The sequence below is a fragment of the Trachemys scripta genome, chromosome 13, assembly GCF_013100865.1.
Source record: "Trachemys scripta elegans isolate TJP31775 chromosome 13, CAS_Tse_1.0, whole genome shotgun sequence".
In the NCBI taxonomy this organism is placed as follows: domain Eukaryota; kingdom Metazoa; phylum Chordata; order Testudines; family Emydidae; genus Trachemys; species Trachemys scripta.
Genome location: NC_048310.1, coordinates 25,422,917 through 25,448,474, shown reverse-complemented (window position 1 = coordinate 25,448,474; position 25,558 = coordinate 25,422,917). Strand labels below are relative to the sequence as shown.

General features: G+C 40.0%; 1 protein-coding gene across 2 annotated transcripts in view; it reads left to right on the top strand.

The window, feature by feature from the left end:
- The window catches only part of SHCBP1 (SHC binding and spindle associated 1), a 29,878-nt gene extending 4,648 nt beyond the window's left edge, over positions 1-25,230 (top strand). Inside the window, exons 4-13 of one of the 2 annotated variants that reach the window (XM_034788849.1) lie at positions 2,939-3,147; positions 4,487-4,579; positions 7,584-7,817; positions 7,944-8,112; positions 10,141-10,261; positions 16,513-16,644; positions 20,206-20,324; positions 21,108-21,194; positions 21,567-21,708; positions 24,504-25,230. In XM_034788849.1, coding sequence (XP_034644740.1) covers positions 2,939-3,147; positions 4,487-4,579; positions 7,584-7,817; positions 7,944-8,112; positions 10,141-10,261; positions 16,513-16,644; positions 20,206-20,324; positions 21,108-21,194; positions 21,567-21,708; positions 24,504-24,514 — 1,317 coding nt within the window. In that variant the 3' untranslated portion in view covers positions 24,515-25,230. Of the gene's footprint in view, positions 1-2,938; positions 3,148-4,486; positions 4,580-7,583; positions 7,818-7,943; positions 8,113-10,140; positions 10,262-16,512; positions 16,645-20,205; positions 20,325-21,107; positions 21,195-21,566; positions 21,709-23,093 lie in introns of both variants that reach the window. The other variant, XM_034788848.1, reaches the window with a different exon arrangement.
- The last annotated feature ends 328 nt before the right edge of the window (positions 25,231-25,558 follow it).

Below are 25,558 nucleotides of genomic sequence, written 5' to 3'. Positions count from 1 at the left end.
GAGGTCTTTTGTAATGAGCTAGATCTGCTTCAGCGATAGTATCAGTCCTTCAAGGATCTGACTTTAGGGCAGGGGTTGGCAACCTTCGGCACACGACCTGTCAGGGTAATCCGCTGGCGTGCCGTGAGAGATTTTGTTTACATTGACCATCCGCAGACATGGCCCGCCGCAGCACCCATTGGCCGTGGTTCACCATTCCCGGCCAATGGGAGCTGCGGGAAGCAGCGGCCAGCGTATCCCTGTGGCCTGTGCCACTTCCCGCAGCTCCCATTGGCCGGGAGCAGCGAACCGTGACCACTGGGAGCTAAGGAGGGGCCGAGCCTAAGGACGGTCAATGTAAATAAAATATCTCATGACCCGCCAGCAGATTACCCTGATGGGCTGCGTGCCAAAGGTTGCTGACCCCTGCTATAGGGACATGCAGACATTTGGACCACTGGAGGTATAAGAATATAACATAAGAAGGGCCGTACCGGATCAGACCAAAGGTCCATCTAGCCCAGTATCCTGTCTACCGACAGTGGCCAACGCCAGGTGCCCCAGAGGGAGTGGACCAACAGGCAATGATCAAGTGATCTCTCTCCTGCCATCCATCTCCATCCTCTGACAAACAGAGGCTAGGGACACCATTCCTTATCCATCCTGGCTAATAGCCCTTAATGGACTTAACCACCATGAATTTATCCAGTTCTCTTTTAAACGCTGTTATAGTCCTAGCCTTCACAACCTCCTCAGGTAAGGAGTTCCACAAGTTGACTGTGCGCTGTGTGAAGAAGAACTTCCTTGTATTTGTTTTAAACCTGCTGCCTATTAATTTCATTTGGTGACCCCTAGTTTTTGTATTATGGGAATAAGTAAATAACTTTTCCTTATCCACTTTCTCCACATCACTCATGATTTTATATACCTCTATCATATCCCCCCTTAGTCTCCTCTTTTCCAAGCTGAAGAGTCCTAGTCTCTTTAATCTCGCCTCATATGGGACCCGTTCCAAACCCCTAATCATTTTAGTTGCCCTTTTCTGAACCTTTTCTGGTGCCAGTATATTTTTTTTGAGATGAGACCACATCTGTATGCAGTATTCGAGATGTGAGCGTACCATCGATTTATATAAGGGCAATAATATATTCTCAGTCTTATTTTCTATCCCCTTTTAAATGATCCCTAACATCCTGTTTGCTTTTTTGACCGCCTCTGCACACTGCGCGGACAGTATGCAGAGGTATGCAAAACAGGGCTTGAGAGCACAGGCTGCTGTGTGCTGTCCATCTGAGACTTTGTCATGGTTTGGGTAGTTCAGGATTTGCTGATGTGGCACTTCACATTTTCTGGTCAGGAAATGGGTTTTCCTGGTGTTAGGGGCAGATGCCTAATGATGTGGCCCTCAGTTGGGTTTCTCCCAAGGTGGGTGAAGCAACTACCAGCCTTCCCAAATGACAATGTGGCCTTCTCTACACTGAGATTAACTGGCAAAAATGTCCCATGGTTGCTAACCCCTTTGGAATACCCCAGTGTTTAACAGCGTCTGGGTTACATGGAGGAGGGGATTCGTGCAGAGAGGCAGGGGACTGAAGGACTGTAACGGGGTGACATGGAGCTGTAGGTTCTGGTCTAAAAATGGGATCTCTTTTGGAGATCAGAGGAGGAAGTAAATCAAGAGAAGATGTGGGACATCTAAGGGCTGACTCATGGACAATGGGTGAAGTCCCAGAAGGTCAAACTAGTACCAGTCTTCAAAAAGAGGAAAAAGGAGGACCCGGGGAATTGGAGACCAGTCACCCAACTTTGATACCCAGAAAAATACTGAAACAAATTATTATACAATCAGTTTGTTTAAACCCAGAGGATGAGAAATAGCCAACTTTGGTTTGGCGTGATTTGCTCTTGACAAATCCATCTCATTTCTGCCTTTGACAGTGTCACTGGATAGGGCGGAAGGAGTAGATATGATGCATCTTGATTTTATTAAGGTTTTTGATGCATTTCCATATGACGCGCTCATAAGCAAACTAGGGAAATTTGGTCTAGATGAAATTATTGCACAATGATTAGAAAAACTGTACTCAAAGGGTATGTCTACGCAGCAACTAGACACCCGCAGCTAATCCATGCTAGCCGATTTGCGCTCACAGGGCTCAGACTATGGGGCTATTTCATTGCTGTGTAGACTTCCGCTGTGAGATGGGAGGGTCCCAAGGCGCCTGAGCCCTGCGAGCCTGAGTTGGCTGGAATGGGTCAGCCGCAAGGGTAGACATACCCAAAGAGTAGCTATCAATGCCTTGCTGTCAAACTAGGAGGACTTATCAAGACTTGCAGGGATGTGTCTTGGGTCTGGTATTGTTCTCTGTTTTCATTAATGACTTGAATGATGGAGTACAGATTGTCTCATCTGCAAATTTTATGTGAGTAATGCTGGGAGGGGTTGAAAGCACGTTGGAGGACAGGATTAGAATTCAGAATAATTTTGACACATTGGAGAATTGGTCTGAAATCAACCAGATGAATTTTAATAAAGACCAAGTGTAAACTACTACACCTAAAGAAGGAAAAATCAAATGCACAACTACAAAATGGGGAGAAAACTGGCTAGGTAGCAGTACTGCAGAAAAGTATCTGGGGGCTACAGTGGATCACAAGTTGAATAGATCAACAGTGAGATGCTGTGGCAAAAAAGGCAAGTGTCATTCTGTGGTATATTCACAGAAGTGTCTGTGAGACCTGGTCTATGCTTAAAACTTGGGTCGACAGCTGCAGCGCTCAGGGCTGTGAAAAATCTGCACCCCCGAGTGTCGTAGCTCTGCCGACCTAACCCCTGGTGTAGATGCAGTTAGTTGCTGATTGGCTTCTATAATAAGACTGAATGTGTGTTGTTTTGGCTTTTCCGGTTGTACATACTGTTCTGTCTAAAGTACCCTAATAGCTGTGTTGTTCATATTAGGTTGTGGATGTGGAGTACTCCACTCTGAAAGCAGTGGTTCGGCTCAGTGAACCTTTCCTGTGTGACTCCCATGTTAGCACCTTTACCTTGGAGTGCATGCAAGAGCTCTTGGAGCTGAAGAAGCATCAGTTACCAGTGCAGGAGCTGTGGGTTGTGTTTGATGAATCTGGAGAGTTTGACCAGACAGCCCTGGCCATAGAGCATGTCAGGTAGGAAAATGTTCATGAACAGCTAATTGTCTCCTGAACTATTATTTCTTTAATTTTAAAAGAGTCAGATAGTTTAGGCATCACATCTGAGCTACAATAAATAATGTATATGGGTTTCATACATGAACCTATAGTAAAAGATGATGTTAGTGTCCAGTCAGAAAGAGCTTTTGGTATACACCCATCTTTGTGAATTCTTGAGACCATTCCTGGGGCTACCTAGGCTTTAGAAGTAAACCTGATGGCTGCTAGCCCAAGAGCTAAGTTGACTGACCAGAAGAAAAACACCAGTGTTATGTCACAAGGAATCAAACGTGCATGCTGGGTTTCATTGTAGCGCATTACCAAATAATTTTCTACAAAGTTTAAAAGATGTAACTCGCTCTGTTCTTGCTTTTACTAGACCTTCTCACCTCCTCCATTCACTGCACTTTTTCTGCCTTTTCCCCCCCCTATAATTCATTGTGGTGTATCTTTCCTTGCAGTGTTTTTAGTTTTTCTTTTCTCTCCCTGATCTCATTCTTTCTTTCCCCGCCGTGTGCACACTACATCTCCCTTATTTGCAGTTTCTCTGATGCATCTCTACGCACCCTGCTTATTTTCTAGGTCTTCCTTTAAGATCGCTTTTCCTCTTTCTCCTGTACTTCTCCTCTTTCCCCAACCCCCGATACATACACACACACACACACACACACACACACACACACACACACACACACACTTCGTAAGGTTTAGAGAAATTGATTAATAATAGCCACAAGGACTGAACTTGAAGACTAAAACTAAGGTGAGAGGCCCCACTCGCCAGGACAATGTCCCAGTGAGAATCCAAGACCCTGGATGCTGCTCCTGGATCCTGCTTTTGTAATGGCTAACAGATGTCTGATAAACTCAAAGCCCAGAAGGAGCATTTGAAGGGTGAGGATGCTAAACTTAATGTGGAAGGTGAGAGGAGGCCAGTGGAAGAATTTGAATTGGAGCGACGGATGGCAAAATTTTCAAAAATGCCTAAGTCGCATAGCAATGCAAGTCCTATTTTCAAAAAGTAACTTAGGTGCTTAGCATAAGTTTAGTTGAAATCAATGGGACTTAAGAGCATAAGTCATTCAGGGCATTTTTGAAAACTTTACCCATGGTGTTTGCAGCGCACAAGGAATATCAGGGAATTCTGTGTACTGAATAGCCTGGAGGAGGGTGACATGTGAATTAGAGAGGTGTGATATTTTGAGACGTCTTCCTCAATTTATTGCATTTCTATTTTCAGTCCTAACTTTTGTTAAAGTGACTCTGGATTCATCAATGGACAGTGCACTCTTAACTACTTGCTTTATTTCAAAAGGTTTTTCTACCAGCACATCTGGAGGAGTTGGGATGAAGAGGATGAGGATGACTTCGATTATTTTGTCAGATGTGTTGAACCTCGACTGAGACTGTAAGTGACTTTATTTAACATTTAGTTTAAAAAATGCTGGAAGGAGAAACATGGGAGGAGTGACCGACAAAACAGAATTGATACAAAACTCTTAGTTGGCAAAGCAAGGCCGTTGCAGCTTCAGCGTATGATCAGTCGTTAGAAATCTTGTATTTGGAAAGATCCAGGGGAAACAAGCAACTTCATTGCCAGTTATTTTCCTCTTAGCCTTTTTTTGGCACAACCCTCTTCCTTCCATTAGATGGCGTTCCAAAACCAGGTATAGCCTCTTTCAAACATAAGACTAGTTTGACTTCAAGTGTGTAAGTGTAATCCTAATTAAGACTAGTGTGACACGCTCAGATACCTCTGGGTGTGGAATAAGAACCCAAATAGAACAGAATATAGAGGAAAACTTAAAAAAAGAGAGAACCCCAGTGACGTTGAAGGAGACGTGTATTCTTTCCCCAGTGGGATTACTTTGTATTAGATTTTTCTGAATGTGGCTTTTTAATACCATCTAGCCATATGGAACTTCAACAGCGCACAAGGGCACGTTCTGGAAATATATTAGAAACTCATCTTTAAATACCTGAAATGAATTGCTGGAAAGTAGCTTTACAAATTCTCTAGGGCTTTTTCCTCATATTTGATGATACGTCCGTCAATTATTTTCATGCCTGTTTTCCTCAATCCCTTTTTTTCTGCATATAATTATTTAGAATAGGAATTCAGGAATGCATGTTGCATGCCAATTCGGTTTTGATACATTGATGACTCTGAAATGGTGATTCTTTGAAATGGAATTGATTATGACAGTTCAGTTCCATGTTATACCTGGGCCATGTTGAGCTCATACAAACTGGGAGAAAATGTTTTGAGGTCTGGAAATGTTACATGTGGAAATAAATATTTCTTATGTGTTTCTGCATCTACATTGCCAGCAGATGGGGAGGCAGATGGAAGGAGTTGCTTTTTTTTCCTTGGAGGAAAAAACTTTGCATCAAATGAAACTGGAATGTAATCACATGCAATCAGACTTTTTTTTTTTTTAAGGATAGCTAATGGGCTGAGCTGGGAGTAGAAGCATTTTTAGAGAGGACCCAAAAGGGAACCATAATGTTTCAGCTTTGTATTGCAATGAAGAGTAAATATTTTCCTTTCTCATTCCCAACACCATGCTTGAAGCAAAGCCTGTACTCTGAGCTGCATTGAAATTTATATGCTCTTCTGCTCTGATATAATCACCGATGTGTCAATTAATAAGTAGCAGTAACATATCCTTCTATCCCTGAAGACAAGCAATTTTTTACATTCTTATTCAGAAGGTTTCCCATGAGCTTAAATTAATTGAAGCAGACAGTCCTCGCACTACAAATTTTATCTATGATTTTATTTCATTTTTAAATAGAAGTTCTCGTCTTGTAAAACCGGTAAATAATTCTATGTATTTTATTGAAGCTTGGTAAAAATCATTTAGTTTTACAGCAAAACCTCAGTTACAAACACCTCAGGAATTGAGGTTGTTCGTAACTCTGAAATGTTCGTAACAAAATGTTATGTTGGTTCTTTCAAAAGTTTACAACTGAACATTGACTTAATACAGTTTTGAAACTTTACTATGGAAAAATGCTGCTTTTAACTTTCCCTTTATTTTTTTTAGTAGTTTATGTTTGACGCAGTATTGTAATGTATTTTCCTTTTTTTTGGTCTCTGCTGCCTGACTGCATACTTCTGGGTCCCAATGAGGTGTGTGATTGACCAGTCAGTTCGTAAATCTGGTGTTTGTAACTCTGAGGTTCTACTGTATAAATCTACAGAGTGGTCAGTTTTAAAATTGAGAGTACACATTTTAGGGTCAACTTAGGTACAGTTTCCATTGTTTTCTTTAAGTAGTGTACCTTTCTATATTGCATTAAAAAGTCAACTATCTTTAGTTCCTCACCTACTCTAAAGTATATTCACGTGTTGTCGCCAGGCATACTGCATCTTATAACACTATCACCACACAGTTGTTTTAGCTGTGAGGTTTTGGTATCACTTTACTGTCTGTCTGTTGCAATCAAGTAGATATTTATTATTCTGCCTCCAGTTGTTTGCTCTTTATGGCACATTCTAGAGTGCCCTTTAGCGAACATCTGAATGATTGAAACTTTGCTCTAGGGAATTGTCTTGGCCCTTAATTTCCTTGGCTGTTTGCTTCTTCCCAGTAAGACCCCCTCGGTGACTGGGCATGGAGTTATTTACACTGGATTAACTTCCTTCCCCTTCAACTGTACTGAAGACAAAAGAGGATTCTTCTTTGCTTTCAGTATCTTTTCATTGCTGTCTGACCTTTTTCTGGAGTGATCACTGTAGAACCACCACTCTGGAATTTTCAGCAAGCCATCTTCTATCTGGCAGATATGTGACTCTGTCTGACTTAGGCAGAGCCACTTTGCAGGAGTGTTTCCATCTCTTGTGTGTGAGACTCCTTGATGGTACATTTCATTTTCTAGTAAATCTATCATCCAGTTCTAATTGTTGCCTCTCTCTCTTTCCCCTGAGTTATGTTTCTTTTTCTCTTGCTTGACAAAGTTCTGCTTTTGCTATTTCAAAGCCAATGTTTTCATGGTGCCTTAAAAGGACACCATCTAGTCAGTATTTAAGTAGTGACTTAAAAATAGCTCTTGGGAAGATACCTGCCTCTGAAGCCTCCTGATAATTCTTGTGTTTTTTAAAAGTATATCTTTGTATTTTTTTAAACATATTTCTCTCCCTTTTTCTGTGTGTACTCTTTAAACTCTAATAATCTTGGGTGTGCATTGTAACAAGGGGTGGTGGTGGCATATTTAGACAGATGTGCTTTTTGTCAGCCATGCCCCTTTGAACTGAGGTGTCATAGATGCAGGGAGCTCAGCACTTCTGACTCAAAGCCCATTTAAGTCAGTGGAAAGATTCCCCTGGATTAAAATAGGCTTTGGGTCAGGTTCTCTCTGCTTTGGAAAGGTGAAGAACACTAACTCTTCTACACTTTGAATTGTAGGCATTATGACATACTTGAGGATCGTGTCCCTTCTGGACTCATTGCTGATTATCACAATCTGCTGTCTCAATGTGAGGCACTCTACAGGAAGTTCATAAACCTGAGGAGTGGCATATCAAGCAGTGACTCTGACTCAGAGGCAGAAAATGTCTCCATGGTGGAAGGCTTAAAGCTGTATGATGAGATAGAGCATCTGAAGCAAAAGCTAAAGCTCATTGAGAATCCTCTCTTGAGGTACTGTGTGTGTGTGTGTGTGTGTGTGTGAGAGAGACTGTGTGTGTGGAGGGGTGGAGGAGAAGAAACCAGCTAGGAAATGCTCTCCATCAGGACAGAACTGATGGTTTATTGCTCATGTTTCAGGTATGTATTTGGTTACCAGAAGCACACTGGTCTCCAAGCCAAAGGCTCCCGTCCAATGGGTACGAAGATCACTCATGTTGTATCTTCTACTATAATGGCAAGTCTGTTGCAGTCTCTGCTCAGGGAGAAGCTTTGTCCTGAGACCTGTGATGAAGAACTAGAAATACAGGTAAAATAGTAGTTGTCTTCATTCTCTGTCCTCCATTTTCTATCTTCCCTCAATAGATTAATTTCTTCTTTCACAGTATTCGCTTCTGTATGTACAGAGCTTACCATGAGGGGACCTTAATCCCAGAACTGTAATATATATAGCGAGTAATAAGGGTGGAAGAAACAGTAAATGTATCTAACTAACTTGTAACTGCTAAATACTCCTTTACAAGCACTTTCCCCTCTCCACTCCTTTAACAATTTCATAATGAAGTATTCTAAGTAAGGCATGATATTTACTTTGAGTTTTAATGTACCTGGATGCATGCTTTTTAAAGGTATTTCTTTTAAATTTTGAGCAGGTCTGGTTCTACTGATAAATAATCAAGGGGAAGCAGGAGGAAGGAACCTGTCTCAACACATCTGTTCCTTTCGAGTTTGAGTCCTGCCTTAATTCAGTGACAGATATATGATTTTACTGCTTTGGCTCTCCACGCCTTTTAAAGCCAGTTAGGAGTTGTCATCTGCATTCTGTTCCTTGTGAATAAACTGAATTATTTACATAAGTCCAGTTACAGCTGTGTAAAAATAGATAGATAAAACTATCTCTTTCTATATACACCGCTACCTCGATATAACGCGACCCGATATAACACGAGTTCGGATATAACGCAGTAAAGCAGTGCTCCAGGGGGGCGGGGCTGCACACTCCGGTGGATCAAAACAAGTTCAGTATAACGCGGTTTCACCTATAACGCGGTAAGATTTTTTTGGCTCCCGAGGACAGCATTATATCAAGGTAGAGGTGTAGTTATATATATGTCATTTAATTGCCCAGATACCTGAGAGCTTAATTTGGCCTTCAGAACAGCTATTACTGGTGTTGTGCAAAAAGGAAAGAACTGGGTTTAACTCGCAGATCCTGGGTTGAGTGTGCAGGGTGAGCAGTTGGAAGAGGATCTTAATACTTGTAAACTGAGCATGCTTAATCTGGAAGTCACTGAGGCAATAACCATGGAACTCCATTATGCCATTTTCAGTCACAGTTCAGAGTAGAATCCTGTTGTCATGCTTGTGATAGGTGCCAGCCTGCCCAGTTTGGAGACTAACACAAAATGTCTGCCAGACAGATCCCACACTGCAACAGCAGCGTCCTTGAATTCTTTTTTGGAGGGATCAAAAAAGGGATCTCCAGGAGTGAGAGGATAGTGTCAAGACTAGCTCCTACCTAGTCCCCTTGGCTGTTACTGTCTCTGCCTCATATTTCCTTTGTGACCTAGGTGGTGGCTCTCAACCTTTCCAGACGACACTACCCCTTTCAAGAGTCTGATTTGTCTTGCATACCCCCAAGTTTCATCTTACTTAAAAACTACTTACCTTTGTATTCTTGTTTGATTTTGTAAGCATCACAGCACACTCACTGAAAAATTGCTTACTGCCTCATTTTTACCATATAATTCTAAAATAAATAAATTGAAATATAAATATTGTATTTACATTTCTCTGTGTGTGGGTGTGTATAAGCAAGTTGTATGAAATTTTAATTTGTACTGACTTTCCTAGGGCTTTTTATGTAGTCTGTTGTAAAAGTATGCAAATATCTAGATGAATTGATGTACCCCCTGGAAGACCTCTGAGTATCCCCAGGAGTACACGTACCCCTGGTTGAGAACCACTGACCTAGGGTAAATCACTTAGGGCAGAACTTCCAACACTGCATTTACAGGCAAATTGGGGTTTGCATTTAGGCTCTTTAAAACTTGGCACTTATCTTTACCTGCCTCAGTTTCCCATCTGTTCTCTCAGGGATATCTTGAGGCTGATTCACTGTTCTAAAAGTACATGGAGATACTTGCATGCAAAGCACTATTTGAACACAAAGAATTGTGTTCTATAGATGCCACTAAAATTGTTTTCCTTTAAGCAGAAGCAGTAGCATTTAGACTCTGTAGCAACATTCAAATGAAAAGAGAATTCTGTTGGCATAAACTCAAGCTAGTCTCTTGCATTTTCTGAAGGTGATTAAATGTTTATTTCTCTTTTACAGTTCCACAGTGATCCACTGACAGCTGTCAGTGCCTGCTATGAAGGAGATACTGTTATCATCTGTCCTGGCCATTATGTTGTAGATGGCATGTTCTGCATTGCTGACTCAATTGAACTAGAAGGTACATAAGACCAGCTAGATGGGTTCAGACCAATGGTCCATCTACCCGATCTTCTGACAATTATCTGTGCCTGTTGCTTTAGAGGAAATGAACAGAACAGGACAACTTTGAGTGAGTCCAGTCCAAGCTTCTGGCAGTTGGAGGTTTAGGGTAGAGCCCTATGCGGAACGATTTCTTTAATCCCGCTCCTGTTCTGTACCACAATACCACTCCCACCCATTCCCACATTGTTTCTTGCACAATACCCCCTCCTACTCCAAAAACTTAGATCCTGCAAGAGAGACAGATTTCCCCCCCAGACTATTTAAAAAAAAAAAAATCTGGTTAATAAAATATATCTTGCTTAAACCACATAAAGTACTTTAACTCCTGTTAGAATAGGCATTACATCTTTCCATCCTTCACTTAAATTTAAGTATTTAAACTTTTATTTAAAAATAAGATAGTGTGTTCCTACAAATTACAGCAGTCTGTTCCCCCCCACCCTCCAATTCCTCCTGCAACATAGCAGGACCAGGTAAAATGCACTGTTATGGCAATGGGTCCCGCAGGACCCGCAGGATCCCAGTTACTCTGCAGGGCTCTAGTTTAGGGAGATCTGGATCATGGCAATGCATCCCTGACCATCTTGGCTAATAGCAATTGATGGACATCCTTCATAAACATATCTAATTCAGTAATACTTTTGGCCTTCTAAACAACCCATTGCAACGATTTCCACATGTTGATCATGCATTGTGTGAAGTATTTTCTTTCAGGGTGGACTGATTTAAATCAGCGATTTAAATCAAAGTGGAAAGCCTTGATTTAAATAATTGATTTTAATCAACTTTTCCATTTGTACGTCAGTTACTTTCTAAAGACAGGTGTATTCTTATTGGCTGATATAACCATTAAAACATGTTGATTTACAGCTAATTAGAGCCTTTACATTAGATTTGGTACATCTCTTTGCTACCTAGGGTGGTACACTATAACTATTTACATTTATTTAAACAATTATATAGCTTAATATTTTCAGATTCTTATTAATTGTACGTTTTTAGTAGGTTGAATGGTGAATGATATTTGTGTTACACTGCATTAGGATGGTAACTGGAATTAAATTAAACACCCAAAATAGCATATAACATTTATTTTTTTTATTAAGGAAAACAAGCCCTTAGTACATGATGTATTGTCATATTTATAAAGCTTGAACTCAAAAGTTAGATGTTTGCCCTATATTCTTTCTGTATTTAGAAAAGCAGCCTTTAACTCAGTTTTTTGATTAGAGGCTCGTGTATTCATCATATTTATTTTTTATTTAAATGTTTTAAAAAATTATAATTTTGATCCTTAAAGTATTTTGTAGTAAATTCAAATTTCCTTTTAAACAGGATTATTTTTAAAAGAAAAAACTTATAATTTAAATAAAAAAATCCAATTTAAATAAAAAATCTGATATTTTAGATTTAAAAAGAAAGTATTGATTTATATCCACTCTGCTTTCATTTGTCTTAAACCTGCTGCCTGTTTACTTCATAGGGTGACCACTAGTTCTTGTGTTATGTGAAGGGGTAAATAACAATTCCTTATTCACTTTCTCCACATCATTCATGATTTTATAGACTTCTAAGTCCCCCCCGCCCTTAGTTGTCTCTCGTCTGAGCTGAAGGATCCTTCTTTTTTTTAAGCTCTTCTCATATGGAAGCTGTTCCATACCCTTAATCATTTTTGTTGCTCTTCTGTGCATCTTTTCCAATTCTAATATATATTTTTTTGAGATGGGGGTGACCAGAATGGCACACGGTATTCAAGGTTTTGGGGTACTACAGATGTTTGATATTTTCTGTTTTATTATCTCTCCCTTTCCTAATAGTTCCTAACATTCTGTTGACTGCTGCCACATATTGAGCAAATGTTTTCAGAGAACTATGCAGTGTCTCCAAGATCTTTTTTTTTTCCCCGAATGGTAACAGTTAATTCGGACCCTATCATTTTGTAAGTCGAGCTGTGGTTATTGTTTCCAATGTGCATTAATTTGCACTCATCAAAATTGAATTTCAACTGCCATTTTGTTGCCCTATCACGGTGAGATCCCTTTGTAACTGTTTGCTGTCTGCTTGGGTCTTAACTGTCTTGAGTAACTTGGTATCATCTGCAAATTTTGTTACCTCACTATTTTTGTCACCTTGAGGGGACCCTGCTATTTACTCTCTCTCCATTGTGAAAACTGATCATTTATTCCTATCCTTTGTTCCCCATCTTGTAATCAATTACTGATCCATGAGAAGACCTTCCCTCTTATCCCATGACTCCTTACTTTGCTCAAGAGCCTTTGGTGAGGGACCTTGTCAAAGGCTTTTTGAAAGTACAAGTACACTATATCATCCTTTGTCCATATGCTTCTTGACACCCTCAAAATATTCTAGTACATTGGCGAGGCATGACTTCCCATGTTGACTTTTCCTCAACATATTGTGTTTGTGTCTGTTAATTGTTAACTATAGTTTCAGTCAGTTTACCTGGTATTGAAGTTAGACTCACTGTCCTGTAATTGCTAGGATTGCCTCTGCAGCCTTTTTAAAAAATTGGCATTACGTTAGCTACCCTTCTGGTACGGAGGCTGATTTAAGCGATAGGTTACATACCACAGTTAGTTGTTCTGCAGTTTCATATTTGAGTTCCTTCAGAACTCTTGGGTGAACAACATCTGGTCCTGGTCACTTATTGCTGTTGAATCCATCAATTTGTTCCAAAACCTCCTCTGCACCTCAGCCTGGGACAGTTCCTCAGATTTTATCACGTAAAAAGAATAGCTTGGATGTGGGGATCTCCCCCACATCTGTTGTGCAGTGAAGATTGATGCAAATAATTCATTTAGTTTCTCTGCGATAGCCTTGTCTTCCATTAATCCCTTTTTAGTACCTTGATTGTTCAGTGGCTCCACTGTTTCGTAGACTTATTGCTTCAGATGTACTTAATTTTTTTTGCTGTTGTTTTTATCTTTAGCTAGGGGCTCTTCAAATTCTTTCTTGGCCTACCATAAACTTTTATAGTTGCCAGAGTTTATGCTCCTTTATATTTCTCTTGCTAGGATTTGACTTCCAATTTTTAAAGGATGCCTTTTTGCCTCTAACTGCCTCTTTTACTCTGCTGTTTAGCCATTATGGCGTTCTTTGTATCCTCTTACTGTTTTTTCCCTTAAATTTGAAGTATACGTTTAGATTGGGCCTCTCTAAACTAAACTATTTAAAATAGACTCCATGCATTTTACAGGCATTTTGCCTTTGTGATTGTTCCTTTTAAATTCTATTTAACCAGCTTCTTCATTTTTGTGTAGTTCCCCTTTTCAAAGTTAAATGCTAAGGCAGTATGTTTCTTTGGTATTCCACCCCTGCCTCCCCAGGCTGTTAAATTAAACTCTATTATAGTCCTATTGCTGAGCAGTTCAGCTATATTCCCCTCTTGGACTAGATCCTGTGCTCCACTTAGGACTAGATCAAGAATTGCCCTTCCCTTGTGGGTACCAGTACAAGCTGCTCCCAGCAACAGTCATTTATGGTGTCTAGAAATGTTTTCTTTGCATCCCTTCCTGAAGTGACCTGTATCCAGTCAATATGAGAATAGCTGAAATCCTCTATTATTGCATTTTCTACCTTTGTCGCCTCTCTAATCTTGCTGAGTATTTCACAATCACAGGGATCATCCTGGTCAGCGGGTTGATAATCTCTTTCCACTTCTGTGCTCTTATTGTGTAAGCATGGAATTTCTATCCGTAGCGATTCTCTGGTACAATTTGATTCAGTTAAGATTTAAGATAAGGTAGAAGGTTCTTGTAAGTGTGGAAGAGCCTAAAATTAATGTTAACTGGTCCATTTTCTTAAAGTAAACTGAACTGTGCAAAGGGACTTGTTAACTTCAGGAGGGATCTGTTGACTGGGAGTTTAACTTTTTTCTTAAATGCCTTCACATTTCTGCAGAGGCCCTGCTGCTAGAGCCAGGAGTATGTTTCAAACATATTGAGTGGTGTGTGCGGCTGTCTGTGCCCGTGAAGGATGTGAGTGCTACAGCTGCAAATGGGCCAGGATAGGACTTCAGAGGAATACATTTATCCCCAATTTTAGTGTGTTCTCATGCTATTTATTTGGATGAAATCATTCAGTCACTGCCTGATTGTTTAGCTAGCGGACAGACTCTGGCAGGAGTATGTAAGGAAGGATTGACTTAATTTAATGAGCACAAAAGTCACTTGAGGTAACTTCTGTATTTAAATTGCAGAGCATTGGGTCTAAAATATAAAGAGTATACAGTATACCTAAGCCTTTGGTTCTTTATCCTCACAGTAGAACCTCATTTAATTACACTCACCAGGAAGACTCACTGTGCGTTAGTTGAATTTTGTGAATCATCAAGGAAGCTAGTTTTCCCTCTTCATTGCCAGGAGAAAGCACTGCAAAATGTACTTGGTCCATGTGATTTAACATGGTATGATCCGTGATCCTATGCTAGTAAATATTCTGCATTTTATATTTATAGCTTTTGTTAATAAGTGGTAATTCGGTCTGGTGGACTAAACTGGTGGCTACGAAGACCTCAATTCTATTCTTGTCTCTGCCAGTTGTGTGCCCTTTGGCAAGCCACTTCACTTCTATGCTTCATTTTCCCTCTTTATAAAATAGTGGTTATTAGTCTGCTTGAGAAGGGTATTCTGAAGATTGTGTACAGCACAGGTTGTGTGTAATCTTATTGAAGTAAGGGACAAGTCAAGACCTTATAGCATGTTGCATTCAAATATTTGTTAAGTGTGAAGCTTAATGTGTGTAGTGCACAAATTAGCAGTGTGAATGGTGATGCTATACCATATAGACCAGAATAGAGAAGAGTCACTGGCTATGGGTTCAGAGCTCTGTGTTTATTTTGAGGAACCAAATAGGCAATGTATACATGTTCATGATATTTTCCCAACAAATGTTTCTGTGCTTTTGAGAATGGCTTTAAAATTAAATGCTCCTGCCTTGTCCAGGATACATTGCATCCTTGTATCTCTCCCAGTAATTCCTGAGCTACAGGCATGTACACCTGTTAGCAGTTTACCAAACAATTTTAGGAATACAGTTTGTTATATAATAACCAATACATCATTGTGGGCTATTCAGAAACTGCTTAAGCTGCATTCTTTATCTTTATCTTGTCAAAACTTCTTAATGGAAAAAAGGCTGGGAGTTTAATTTCCTGCTGTTGCCTACTATATTTTCTTGCCTCTTTTTGTTTTATGACTATAATTTTCTTTTTCTCTTGTATATGTTTGATTTATATAGATCTACATGCCCATATGCAATACATCTGCAGGATAAAGGGCCTCAATAAATTGCTTTATTTATCAGTGAGAATAGTATTGTTCTGAAATCCTGGTGGGTGGTATTTGACAGATGTTGTCCTGTCTTTGAGGAAAATGGTAATACAAGGGGTGAAGTAGCAGGCCTACTAGAGTCATAGAATAGAAATAGCCATTATGCTTTACGGAACAAAATATATGTCAGTTTTCTTTAATAGGGACTACTCCTTGAATGAGCAAGTGTCAGGATGAGTAAACTTGGTAGATGGACTTGTGTTGGGGGAAAGTTTAGTAGTAGGTGTTGCTGAAAATGTCCTAAAGAGGGGCATCAAGTAAAATCTCACTGGCTCTAATCTGAGTAGTTAATACTGTTTTGGTAGCTTCCTTGGCATGAGGGGATGGGAAAATTTGTCAAAGGAATAACACGACTTAATTGTGTAGGTGCCTTCGTTTATTTATTCCAAGACACAATGAGAGTGAAGATCAGTGATTTATGGTAAATAAAAGCTTTCAAGAATGTATAGTTATCAGTAAAGTCAGCACTAAGGAATTGAGATTAGACTAAATTTAGAAGAAACCCTACCACTTATGATGAAGCTCCTAGTTCGAGCACCCAGATAAATTTGCCTTTGCTGCAATGATAGTCTTTACCCTTCCATAATCTTCATTCCATCAGACATACTAAATATTTAATTCTTCATTGTACAGTGGTTGAATAACTCCAGCTGTTGTACTGTCCACAGGCAGACATACTTTACAGAAAACCTGTTAGCATGATAGAACTCAAGTTGCAGTCCTTTAACTCTAATTTTGCTATCTTGTGATGTGTACAGAGCATCTGTGTCTACCTGTGAACCACAGTAACACTAAGTTTTTTTTTGTTTTTTTTTTTGTTTGTTTTTTCTTCCCTTATCTAAACTTTTCCTTTCAGGGTATGGCCTGCCAGATGATGTTGTGATTGAAAAGAGGGGCAAAGGAGACAACTTTGTTGACTGTACAGGGGCGAATATAAGAATCTCCAGTTTGAAACTGGTTCAGCATGATGCAGTAGAGGGGATCTTAAGTAAGTAATAAAGTGTTTGTCCATTTTTATGGACAATAATTACTGGTGGAATTAAACCTTTGCTACTCTGTACATTTGCATTCAATATTACACTCACCTTCATGTTGGTGCACATGACAAAATTCATAATGTGGGGTTGGGGTCAAGGGGTTTGAGTGGGAGAGGGCTCAGGGCTGGGGCAGAGGGTTGAGGTGTGGGCTCTGGCGTGGGGCTGGGGATGAGAGGTTTGGGGTGCAGGCTGCCCTGGGGCTGCAGTGGAGAGAGAGGACTGCCCCCAGCCCTCTCTTGCCGTAGCAGCTTGGGGCCAAGGGAGGGGCTCCTCTCCCCTGGCCGCGGCAAGTCCAGGGCAGGTCCGTGCTGGGGCCGGCGGGGAGGGGTGCGGCCATGCAGTTTAGAGGGAATTTAGCTGCTAAGTCTACCTGCCTCTAAAAATTGCTACATAGCCTACTCCAGTTTGGCCGGAGAACGAAACCTGCTTGCCTTACTGGCAAAGAGAACTGTCTGGGAAATAGCTGACTATTGCTGAACCAACCTTTCCTCTCCTTAGTCACCACAAACCCCTCTGCTTGCTGACAGCACATTCCAATTGAGGCTCAGCCGGATACTTCTTTTGTCCCTTCCCTCAAACAATATTTATGTGGCTATCAAGTAGGCCCATCCCTCACTCTTCGTGCTGGCAGGTCAGTTCTATAGCTCTAAGCCGTCTACCTTTTCCATTTGTTCCCTACCCTCTGACTGCCAGCTTTGTGCTATTGTGCCTCACATCGCTTGGCCTCTCCTGTTCTTGTCCAGCAATCAAGAATCTGATCCCTTTGCTTCCCCAGAAAGCACTGCTGCCTGCCCTGGACTCAGGTTAATAAGCTTTTTCTCAGGCTGTAAACCCTTCAGTTGAGAATCTGCGTTTTTTGTAAGCAAAACCAAGCTACATTACATGCTGTTATTTTCATCAGTCCTTGGAATATAGTATCACTCAGACAATTCTTTTGATCATCTAAGGAAAAATTAGTTCCATCTGAAGGTAAACTTATTGGGGCCTGCCCTTCTGCCTTTGGGGAAGATGCTAATTAACACTTCACGAAATAGAGGTGGATTGGAATAAATATCACTTTAAAGTGTTTAGCACCTTCATGTAGGTATTTCATATTTTATCAACTTAGGTAAAACATCTTCACAAAGAAAAGGAATCAACGTTGATATGGAGAGGTTACTGCTGTCGTTAAAAAAAATCATAACTCGTAAGGGTAGATCTGAGGCTAATGTTCCTTTAATGGTTCCTTTGCAACAAAGGGCCTGGACTATGTTTGAAAGCTTGCACTGGTGTAACTATATTTGGTTTTAGTTATACCAGTGCAAACCACTACTGTAGGCAAATTTAAACTGATTTAGTTTAATTCAGAAATTTATGAAATTAAGCAACTGGTATAAGCAGAGTTTGCATTAGTTCAAGTGCCTCTACATTAGGTTTTTGCATCAGTGTAACTGAATTGATTTAGTTACAAAAATAAGTGTGTAATCCAGATCACATCCACAGGGTTATAACATGTACACTGGCATGTGAGAACATCCATGTGTGTAATTGCTTTGGTCTCAGATAAACGATAAGATTTATTTTTATTGCAAAAGAACTTCTATTTATCCTGTTTTGCTGTGTTACATGCATCCCTGACACTCTCTCTGGGATTAAGCCAAGGCAGTGCGTTACTCTGAATTATTATTCTCTTATAAAAACCATGCAATTAATGAGAGAAATCCAGCAAAGCTAGACAGTTGTCCTCTTTTCCAAGTTAGCCACTGAACAAAATCAGTTTATGATATGACAGTTTTCCCTGGGCCAATGCTGGCAAACGTATGAAAGTGTTCGTTGACGAAGCTCTGCTTGGGTGGCAGCAGATGAAGACTTTAAAATGTGGTAACACATGAAGAAATAAGAGAGGGGCCAGTCCTCCTTTTGTTGCAGAGCTGGATGTTAAAGGCACAGGACTAGAAGAAATGACTATTCCTGTATTTTCACCACAATTTTTCCAACAGGTGTCTAGTTTTGTCAGCTGTGGGCAGTAATATTGGGCGCTCCTCCTATGGACTGAGAATGTGCCCAAGCCAAATTTATAAATCACTTTATCAGATAACTGTTGTTCCCAAGTATTGGCCTATTTGTAAATGTTCACAATAATTGTATTAACATGACCATCCCACATGCTCATTATCACACATGCTTGGAGTTATTTGGCAACAGTTATGCAGAAAGTGAACTCTTTGGCTTTAAGCCCCCTGTAGATCAAAACATTTGACTTTATTGCATTGTTTCCTTTAAATTTAGGTTAGTTCTAATTCTATTTAAATTTGCTTTAATCTTCTGAAAGTCGAAACCTGCAAATTATCCACTAAGGTGTAAAGGCAAAAGTTTAAAACATTTTTGCTTGTCTGATAATTTGGATCATGTCGCATGTCTAGGGGTATGGTGTGCGCATATACCAGGGAGGCCAAACTTACTGACCCTCCGAGCCACATATGATGGTCTTCAGAAGTTCAGTAGCCAGGGCGCACCTGCCAGGGCTTGAGGCTTCAGCCCCACTCCTGCTGAAGCCCCGCCCCCCCCCCCCCCTGCTGAACAGAACCCCCTACCCCATCACCCTACTGCAAGGCAGAAGTCCTGAGCTCTCCCCACCTCCCCAGTCTCTCCGTGAACCACACTTTAATGAAAAAAGTCACATGTGGCTCATGAGCCATGGTTTGGCCATCTGGGCATATACTCAGCCACTTTCTGACATACTTCAGAAAGTCTGAAATAAGGAGGACAGTTGATCTTGCAGGCTAGGTATACAGCAGACATGCTTGTGGTCCCAATCACAGTATATGTGCGCCAGACTGTCACTATCCATTGTCAGACTCAAGAGTGTTAACTTTAAAGCTGTTTCACACACTTCTGATCCTGCTGCAGCTCTGTGTGGGGCTGGTCCTGGTCCCTATGTCCCCCGACTGAGCAGCCTGATGAGTACTCAGATTTTTGGTTGGGCTGCACTGGCCATGGGGCAGGGGCTGAAAACACAACTGAGAATCTGCAGGGTCCTCGCTGTGCCCCATTTGCTTTGGCTGTCCACCTTTCCCCAGTGGAAACAAGCAGCGGGGTGGGGGGTGTGTATAAGGCAGAAGAGCCTTTTCCTTGAATATCTGCCACTGGAGGATCATTCATACATTGCCTTGATCCTCCCTGGTTTTGGACTCAGATTATGCTGTTGATGTGCTGGAAAGTACTGCACTGCAACAGTGTGTCCCAGAATGTGTATGGAAATTGTTTCCATTTAACTTTTGGTGGTTTGTTACCCAGAAAATAAATACTTTCAAGAGCATGCTCGTTAAAAAGGCTGAATGGTAGTGTCTACTTCGGGCTCCACTGAAATCTTACTGAAGAAAATGTTTCCTTAACAGATATTAATCTAATATGGCCTCATTACAGTATCTATCTGGCCGGATGAACAGAAAATTCCTCTCGTTATAGATCATCCATTATACTCTCTTTTTAGAATGATTTCTGATGTCGACACTGGGTATCTTTGATTGCAGGTGTTCACCAGGGGAAAACCACACTGGAGAACTGTGTGCTACAGTGTGAAACTACAGGTGTTACAGTGCGGACATCAGCCGAGCTATTAATGAAGAACTCTGATCTGTATGGTGCTAAGGTGTGAACTACCTTTTAAATATTTTTTTGAAACAAAACTACAACTTGAATAAAAAAACTCCCTGCCGGCAAATAGGGAATCATAATCAGGAAAGAGGATGACTTCCTTGATCCTTTAGAAAACCACCAGTATTTTCCATTAGATGGCTAAATATAATTGGTGTTTAAGAAATCAGAGAATTCTCTTAATCTCTTATATAGTATGTCTCTATTGGGGGGGCGGGGAGGGGAGACTCATGTTGACTTGCATGTTACACTGTGAAAATCAAACAATAACAAGAGTCCGTTATGAAATAACTCCAGGTGCATTCTTGGAGCTGATTCATGGGATAAGGCTGTTCTTAAAATGAGCCTCTGTTTTGTGCCCCTTAAATGTTCTTGTCTCTCATTAAACTAATATTCTTTCTCCAGCTGAACTGCTTTTTTGAACATGTTACCGATTAATTCTTACAAAGAGATGATCAAAATCTAACACTTTGTTACATCACAAAAAAAACCACTGGATTTCCTAGGGCTGGGTGTAGTGTATTAAAGATCATCTACATTTCTGTGCATGTGTCATGCAATCTCTTCCCAGCAGAACTTTTGTGGGGTCTGATGATAGCAGCATTGCCAGTGAACCATGAGCATCTGCTACCTGACTTAGTTTACTAAGCCCAATAACAGGAGGAAATAGAAGACTCTTATCATGTAGCCACTAGCTAGAGACAAAGACCCACTTTGGGGTAATGGGTTACACTGGGAACTTGCTGACTCATTTATGATATGTCTCTTTAATTTACAGGGTGCTGGTGTTGAAATATATCCGGGTAGCACATGTACCCTGCTGGGCAATGGCATACACCACTGCAAGGAGGGAATCCTCATAAAAGTGAGTTCCAGATGGAATGTGCTCTGATCAGTTATCAAGATCATACCTGTTCAGATTGGTACCTGCCAGTAACTATTCTAGTTAGTTATCTCATGATGTCACTACTTTTTGATTTTAACTTGTTTGAAAGACAAGGTTTGATAACACTGATAGCAGTGGACTTAAATTCTTGTCTATTACAGCAAAATATTCCTTTATTTCATGGCTGCAGCAAGGAAAATGGTGACTATATTTAATTATGTCCCTTAAATACACAAATAGTTCTAGTTCTTTTGTATTTGTGTTTTTAGAGAAGACACTGTAGCTGGGTTGAAATTACCTTTCTGAGAATTTGCTACATAAATCATTTTTTACATTTTTCTTCTGCTATAGGATTTCTTAGATGAGCATTATGACAGTCCCAAGATAACCATGGTGAACAATGTGATCCATAATAATGAAGGGTATGGAGTCGTCCTGGTTAAACCTACAGTTTCCTCTGATGTAAAAGACATTGCTGCCAAAAATTCAGAAGGTATTTTTTAACTCTAGTGACTTAATAGGAGTCTAAATGTAGTGGTGAATCTACTGTTTCTCTAAAATATTTAGAAAATTCACATCATATAACTTGGCAGAAAGAAAGTCTTAAACATTCTAATAAGGAGAAAAATGAGTCTAGGTCTGACTTCCCTGTAATTATCAGAGGACTGAGATTTCCCAGATCACAGCTACTGCAAAGGAATGTTTAGGAGTAGCTGCAGGTTGCATGTGTGTAATTACTTGCACTTCAATTTCACTTTTTTATCCAATGATATCAAAGCACTTGTAAAAATTTATTCTGGGCACTGGAAGCCCGTATCAGGCAGCTGGCATGATGGTCTTTCAGAACATCCTGATTACTTAGCCATTTAAAATAGGACACTTTCTGCTATAAAAAGAGTTTTAATCTCTGTTCCATCTAGTTGTGCTTGAGGCTTTTTCCATCTGGCTCCCCTCTAAACGAGTGGCTGGGTCAGTGTGTCTGAGTTGATCTTAAATGGTGTGTAGCTATTCAGTGAGGAAAAGGAACTTTCCAGTTGAGTCTTGTCTACTGAACCCATCTGCTCCACTATGCAGATCCTGCAGGACTGGAACTAACTACTTGGTCTCACAGACAAAATGACATGTCAGGGAGAAAGTGGGCATATTCCTCCCACAACCCTTTCCTACCCATATTAATCCTCTGCTCTCCTGTTCCACCATGCAGCAGAAATGAGACTTGTTGGATCTAGCTTATTCCTCCCAGAGTAGTTGTTCTCCACCATAATATCACTTGACAACTGTACTTTCCATCTTTTATTTCAAAGAAAGATACTTGCTCTCTGTTGCAATGTCTAATCCCCACTCAGCTGCCTCTCTAAAATACTTGACTGTCTCTGAGTAATTTATTTAAGTCTCTAGATTTTCTTAAGCATCACACTCGTATACTTGGAATATATGGGGGGATCATTAAAAATGCATCCGGAAGGGGTGATAAGAGGAAGCTGATGAATTTTCCCCCTGAATCTTTCATAAAATATTCACGGCCGCTTTTCTGTTTCCAGTGGCAATCATCTTGAAAGCTTATTCTTGCATTTTAACTCTTCGTGCTGGATTGTCATTGGATATCCCAGTTGCCACTTGACTTTGTTCTTTGTGCTATATGTACTGAACCTTTGTGTTTGCACTGGAAGAATTAGCTCTTATTGGCAATAGCAGATGTAGCTGAACTATGTAATACTTGAAACAGTTATTGCAATATGGGGAATATTTTCATTGTTTAATAAGACTTAAAGAAAACCCCTAAATTTCAAAGTATTCCAAGTTTGACACTTTAATTACTTCAGCTCCTCCAGGCATCTGCACAGTCTGTAATAACCTCATCACTGTTTTCGGATTTAGGAAATATACAGACTATCCAGTCAAATGGCGAGACAGACAATGTAGAAGATTTGGGACATGAGCTACACGAATGTGCAACAGATGACTTGGAGCTCCATGAGAGAGCTGAGATTTCTGAACAAACTGAAGGCAATTATGAAATTGCAAATGAACTTGTTGCTACCTCTGTAAAGAAGAGCCAGATGCACAAGAAAAGGCTGAGTGAACTGGGAATCACGGAGGCTGATGACAACTTAATGTCTCAGGAAATGTTTGTTTCTATCGTGGGCAATCAGTTCAAACGAAATGGGAAAGGAAGTTTTGGCACGTTCCTCTTTTGACTGTCCTGACTTGCAGTGCCATTCATGTAGACTATTTGCACAAGCTGTTATGTTCACTGCTACTTTCAGAGAAGTTAATCGGACTCATCTGCTTTCCATTATGTTGCTAGAATGTGATGAAATTCAAGAATATTTATTTTTTTAACAGAGTGCATGTTGCACGTGTGAAGTTGCTTCCTTGCAGCAAATGTAGAAAACAGAACTCCAGCGGGGACATTGCTGATCCACAAGCTCTTCCTTTACCAGCCATGTACTTCACTTTTATTATAGTATTTATTTAACTACTAAATGTAAAACACTTTTTAAAAAAAACCTAGGCACCAGAGCGGAAGGTGGACAACAGCTGCAGCGATATAGCTCCCTCCGTGCTATTTTTTAACCATGCCCGAAGTGGTTGATTTCCATTTAATACTGGCATGGTACTTCATTAGTATGTTAATAAAGGCTTTTTTATAATTAGGGTATTACTCAATCACTTATTTATCGTTAAGAAATTGGGGGTTACCAGTATTCTAGTTACAGGATTTATTAGGAAACCTATTGAACATCTGAAATTGTATTGCTCAAAACAATGTGTGTGTGCGTGTAACTTGTACTGCCTTGTGCTAAAAATCAGTGTACCCTTTTCTTTAGTGTTCTGAATTGCAACAATTTCTAAATGAAAAGGAAATAAAGTAACATGTTTGTATTTGTTATATTTTTAGATGTGTAACACAATGCTTTTTAAGTAATAAAACATGTTACTTGTGGCATCAGACCACAGTCTTAGAAAGGAATGGAGTATTATCACAAATGTAGTTTTCAACTGGAATTTTTTCTCTAGCCCATGGAAATTTTTATCAATAAAACAAAGGCAAAGCATATCAGATCTAATCCTGACCAGTCACCTCTGTGCTCCACAAGGTTAATGGAAGACAGAGGGTCATCTCCCAAGTTCTTACTTGGTCCTAACTTGAAGAAAAACTTGCATTGACTGCCTGAGTGAGAATTTAGTCCCATAACTGCTATAGCATCTTTCTGGTGTAACTTCTTAACGTTCTTTATCCTGTTGTCCTTTAAGATCTACAGATTTGCTTTTTTTGTAATTTAGAATGCATGTAATGGAATACTAGCAAGGAGACCGAGGACCTGGAAGTCCCGTAAGGTGTAAAATAACACAGCTGGCTGATAAAGGGATCATCAAGTATTCTCAATGTTAGGCTCCTGAAAACTTCAGAAGATAGCTTAACACAATGTAAAACAAGAAATGAAATGCATAGCTTGTTGAAAAAGTGATGTGGGTTTGACTATTTAACACTCTTCGCTCCAACCTCAATCAAGTAGTGATTGAATACCTGAATTGTTTTCTGCAATTAGTCATTGGTGCCAAGGAAAAAGGAAAACTTTATAGATTTTCGGTCAGCATTCTGTTTCGGTTACTGTAATTTGCACTGTTAATAGAACTGTAGAAAACTTATTGCTGTTTCCTGCTTTCCTATCCCACCTTTTGCATGCTTTTCTACTTAAGACACGCAAATTAATATTTAATTTCCATTGATTGTTACTGAGAATTGAATGCCACACAGATCCCAATTGCACTCCAGTTATCTTAATTCATTAGGCACAGAGCCTTGCATTTCTACTAGTCAACAAATATATGGAGATTTTGTCATGGTTTAAGATTATATATCTGGTTTGAGTATTTTCACTCTGAGACTCAGTAGTCTATCTCTAAATAATACATGTCACACAAACCATTTTACTCTTCATGGAGGTTTATGCACATAGCAGGTGTGGTTTTATATCTAACTTTTAATTTGTATTCCTAATTAAAGAATTGGTGCAAAAAGGCTGCAGTTCTGTGGTTCTCTCCCCCCTCACCCCCCATCTCTCTTCAAATTTGCTGGTTTAGAGATGGTATTTCTCTCTTCTATTGTTCACTTTAAAGCTATCTAATGTCTGACATGTTGCCTCTTTTTACTTTTTTTAAATGGGAAAATTTATGGCAGTAAACTAAGACAATATTCTCTTAACATGCTTGCTTTACTACTCAGTTGCTTTTTGTATGCCAGAGACTAGAGTTGATGCCAATGGAGGTCCATATGTGTAGTGAGAGCAAATGGGAAAGTGGAGTACTGCCATTTGAGTCAGAAGAACTTTGTTCTT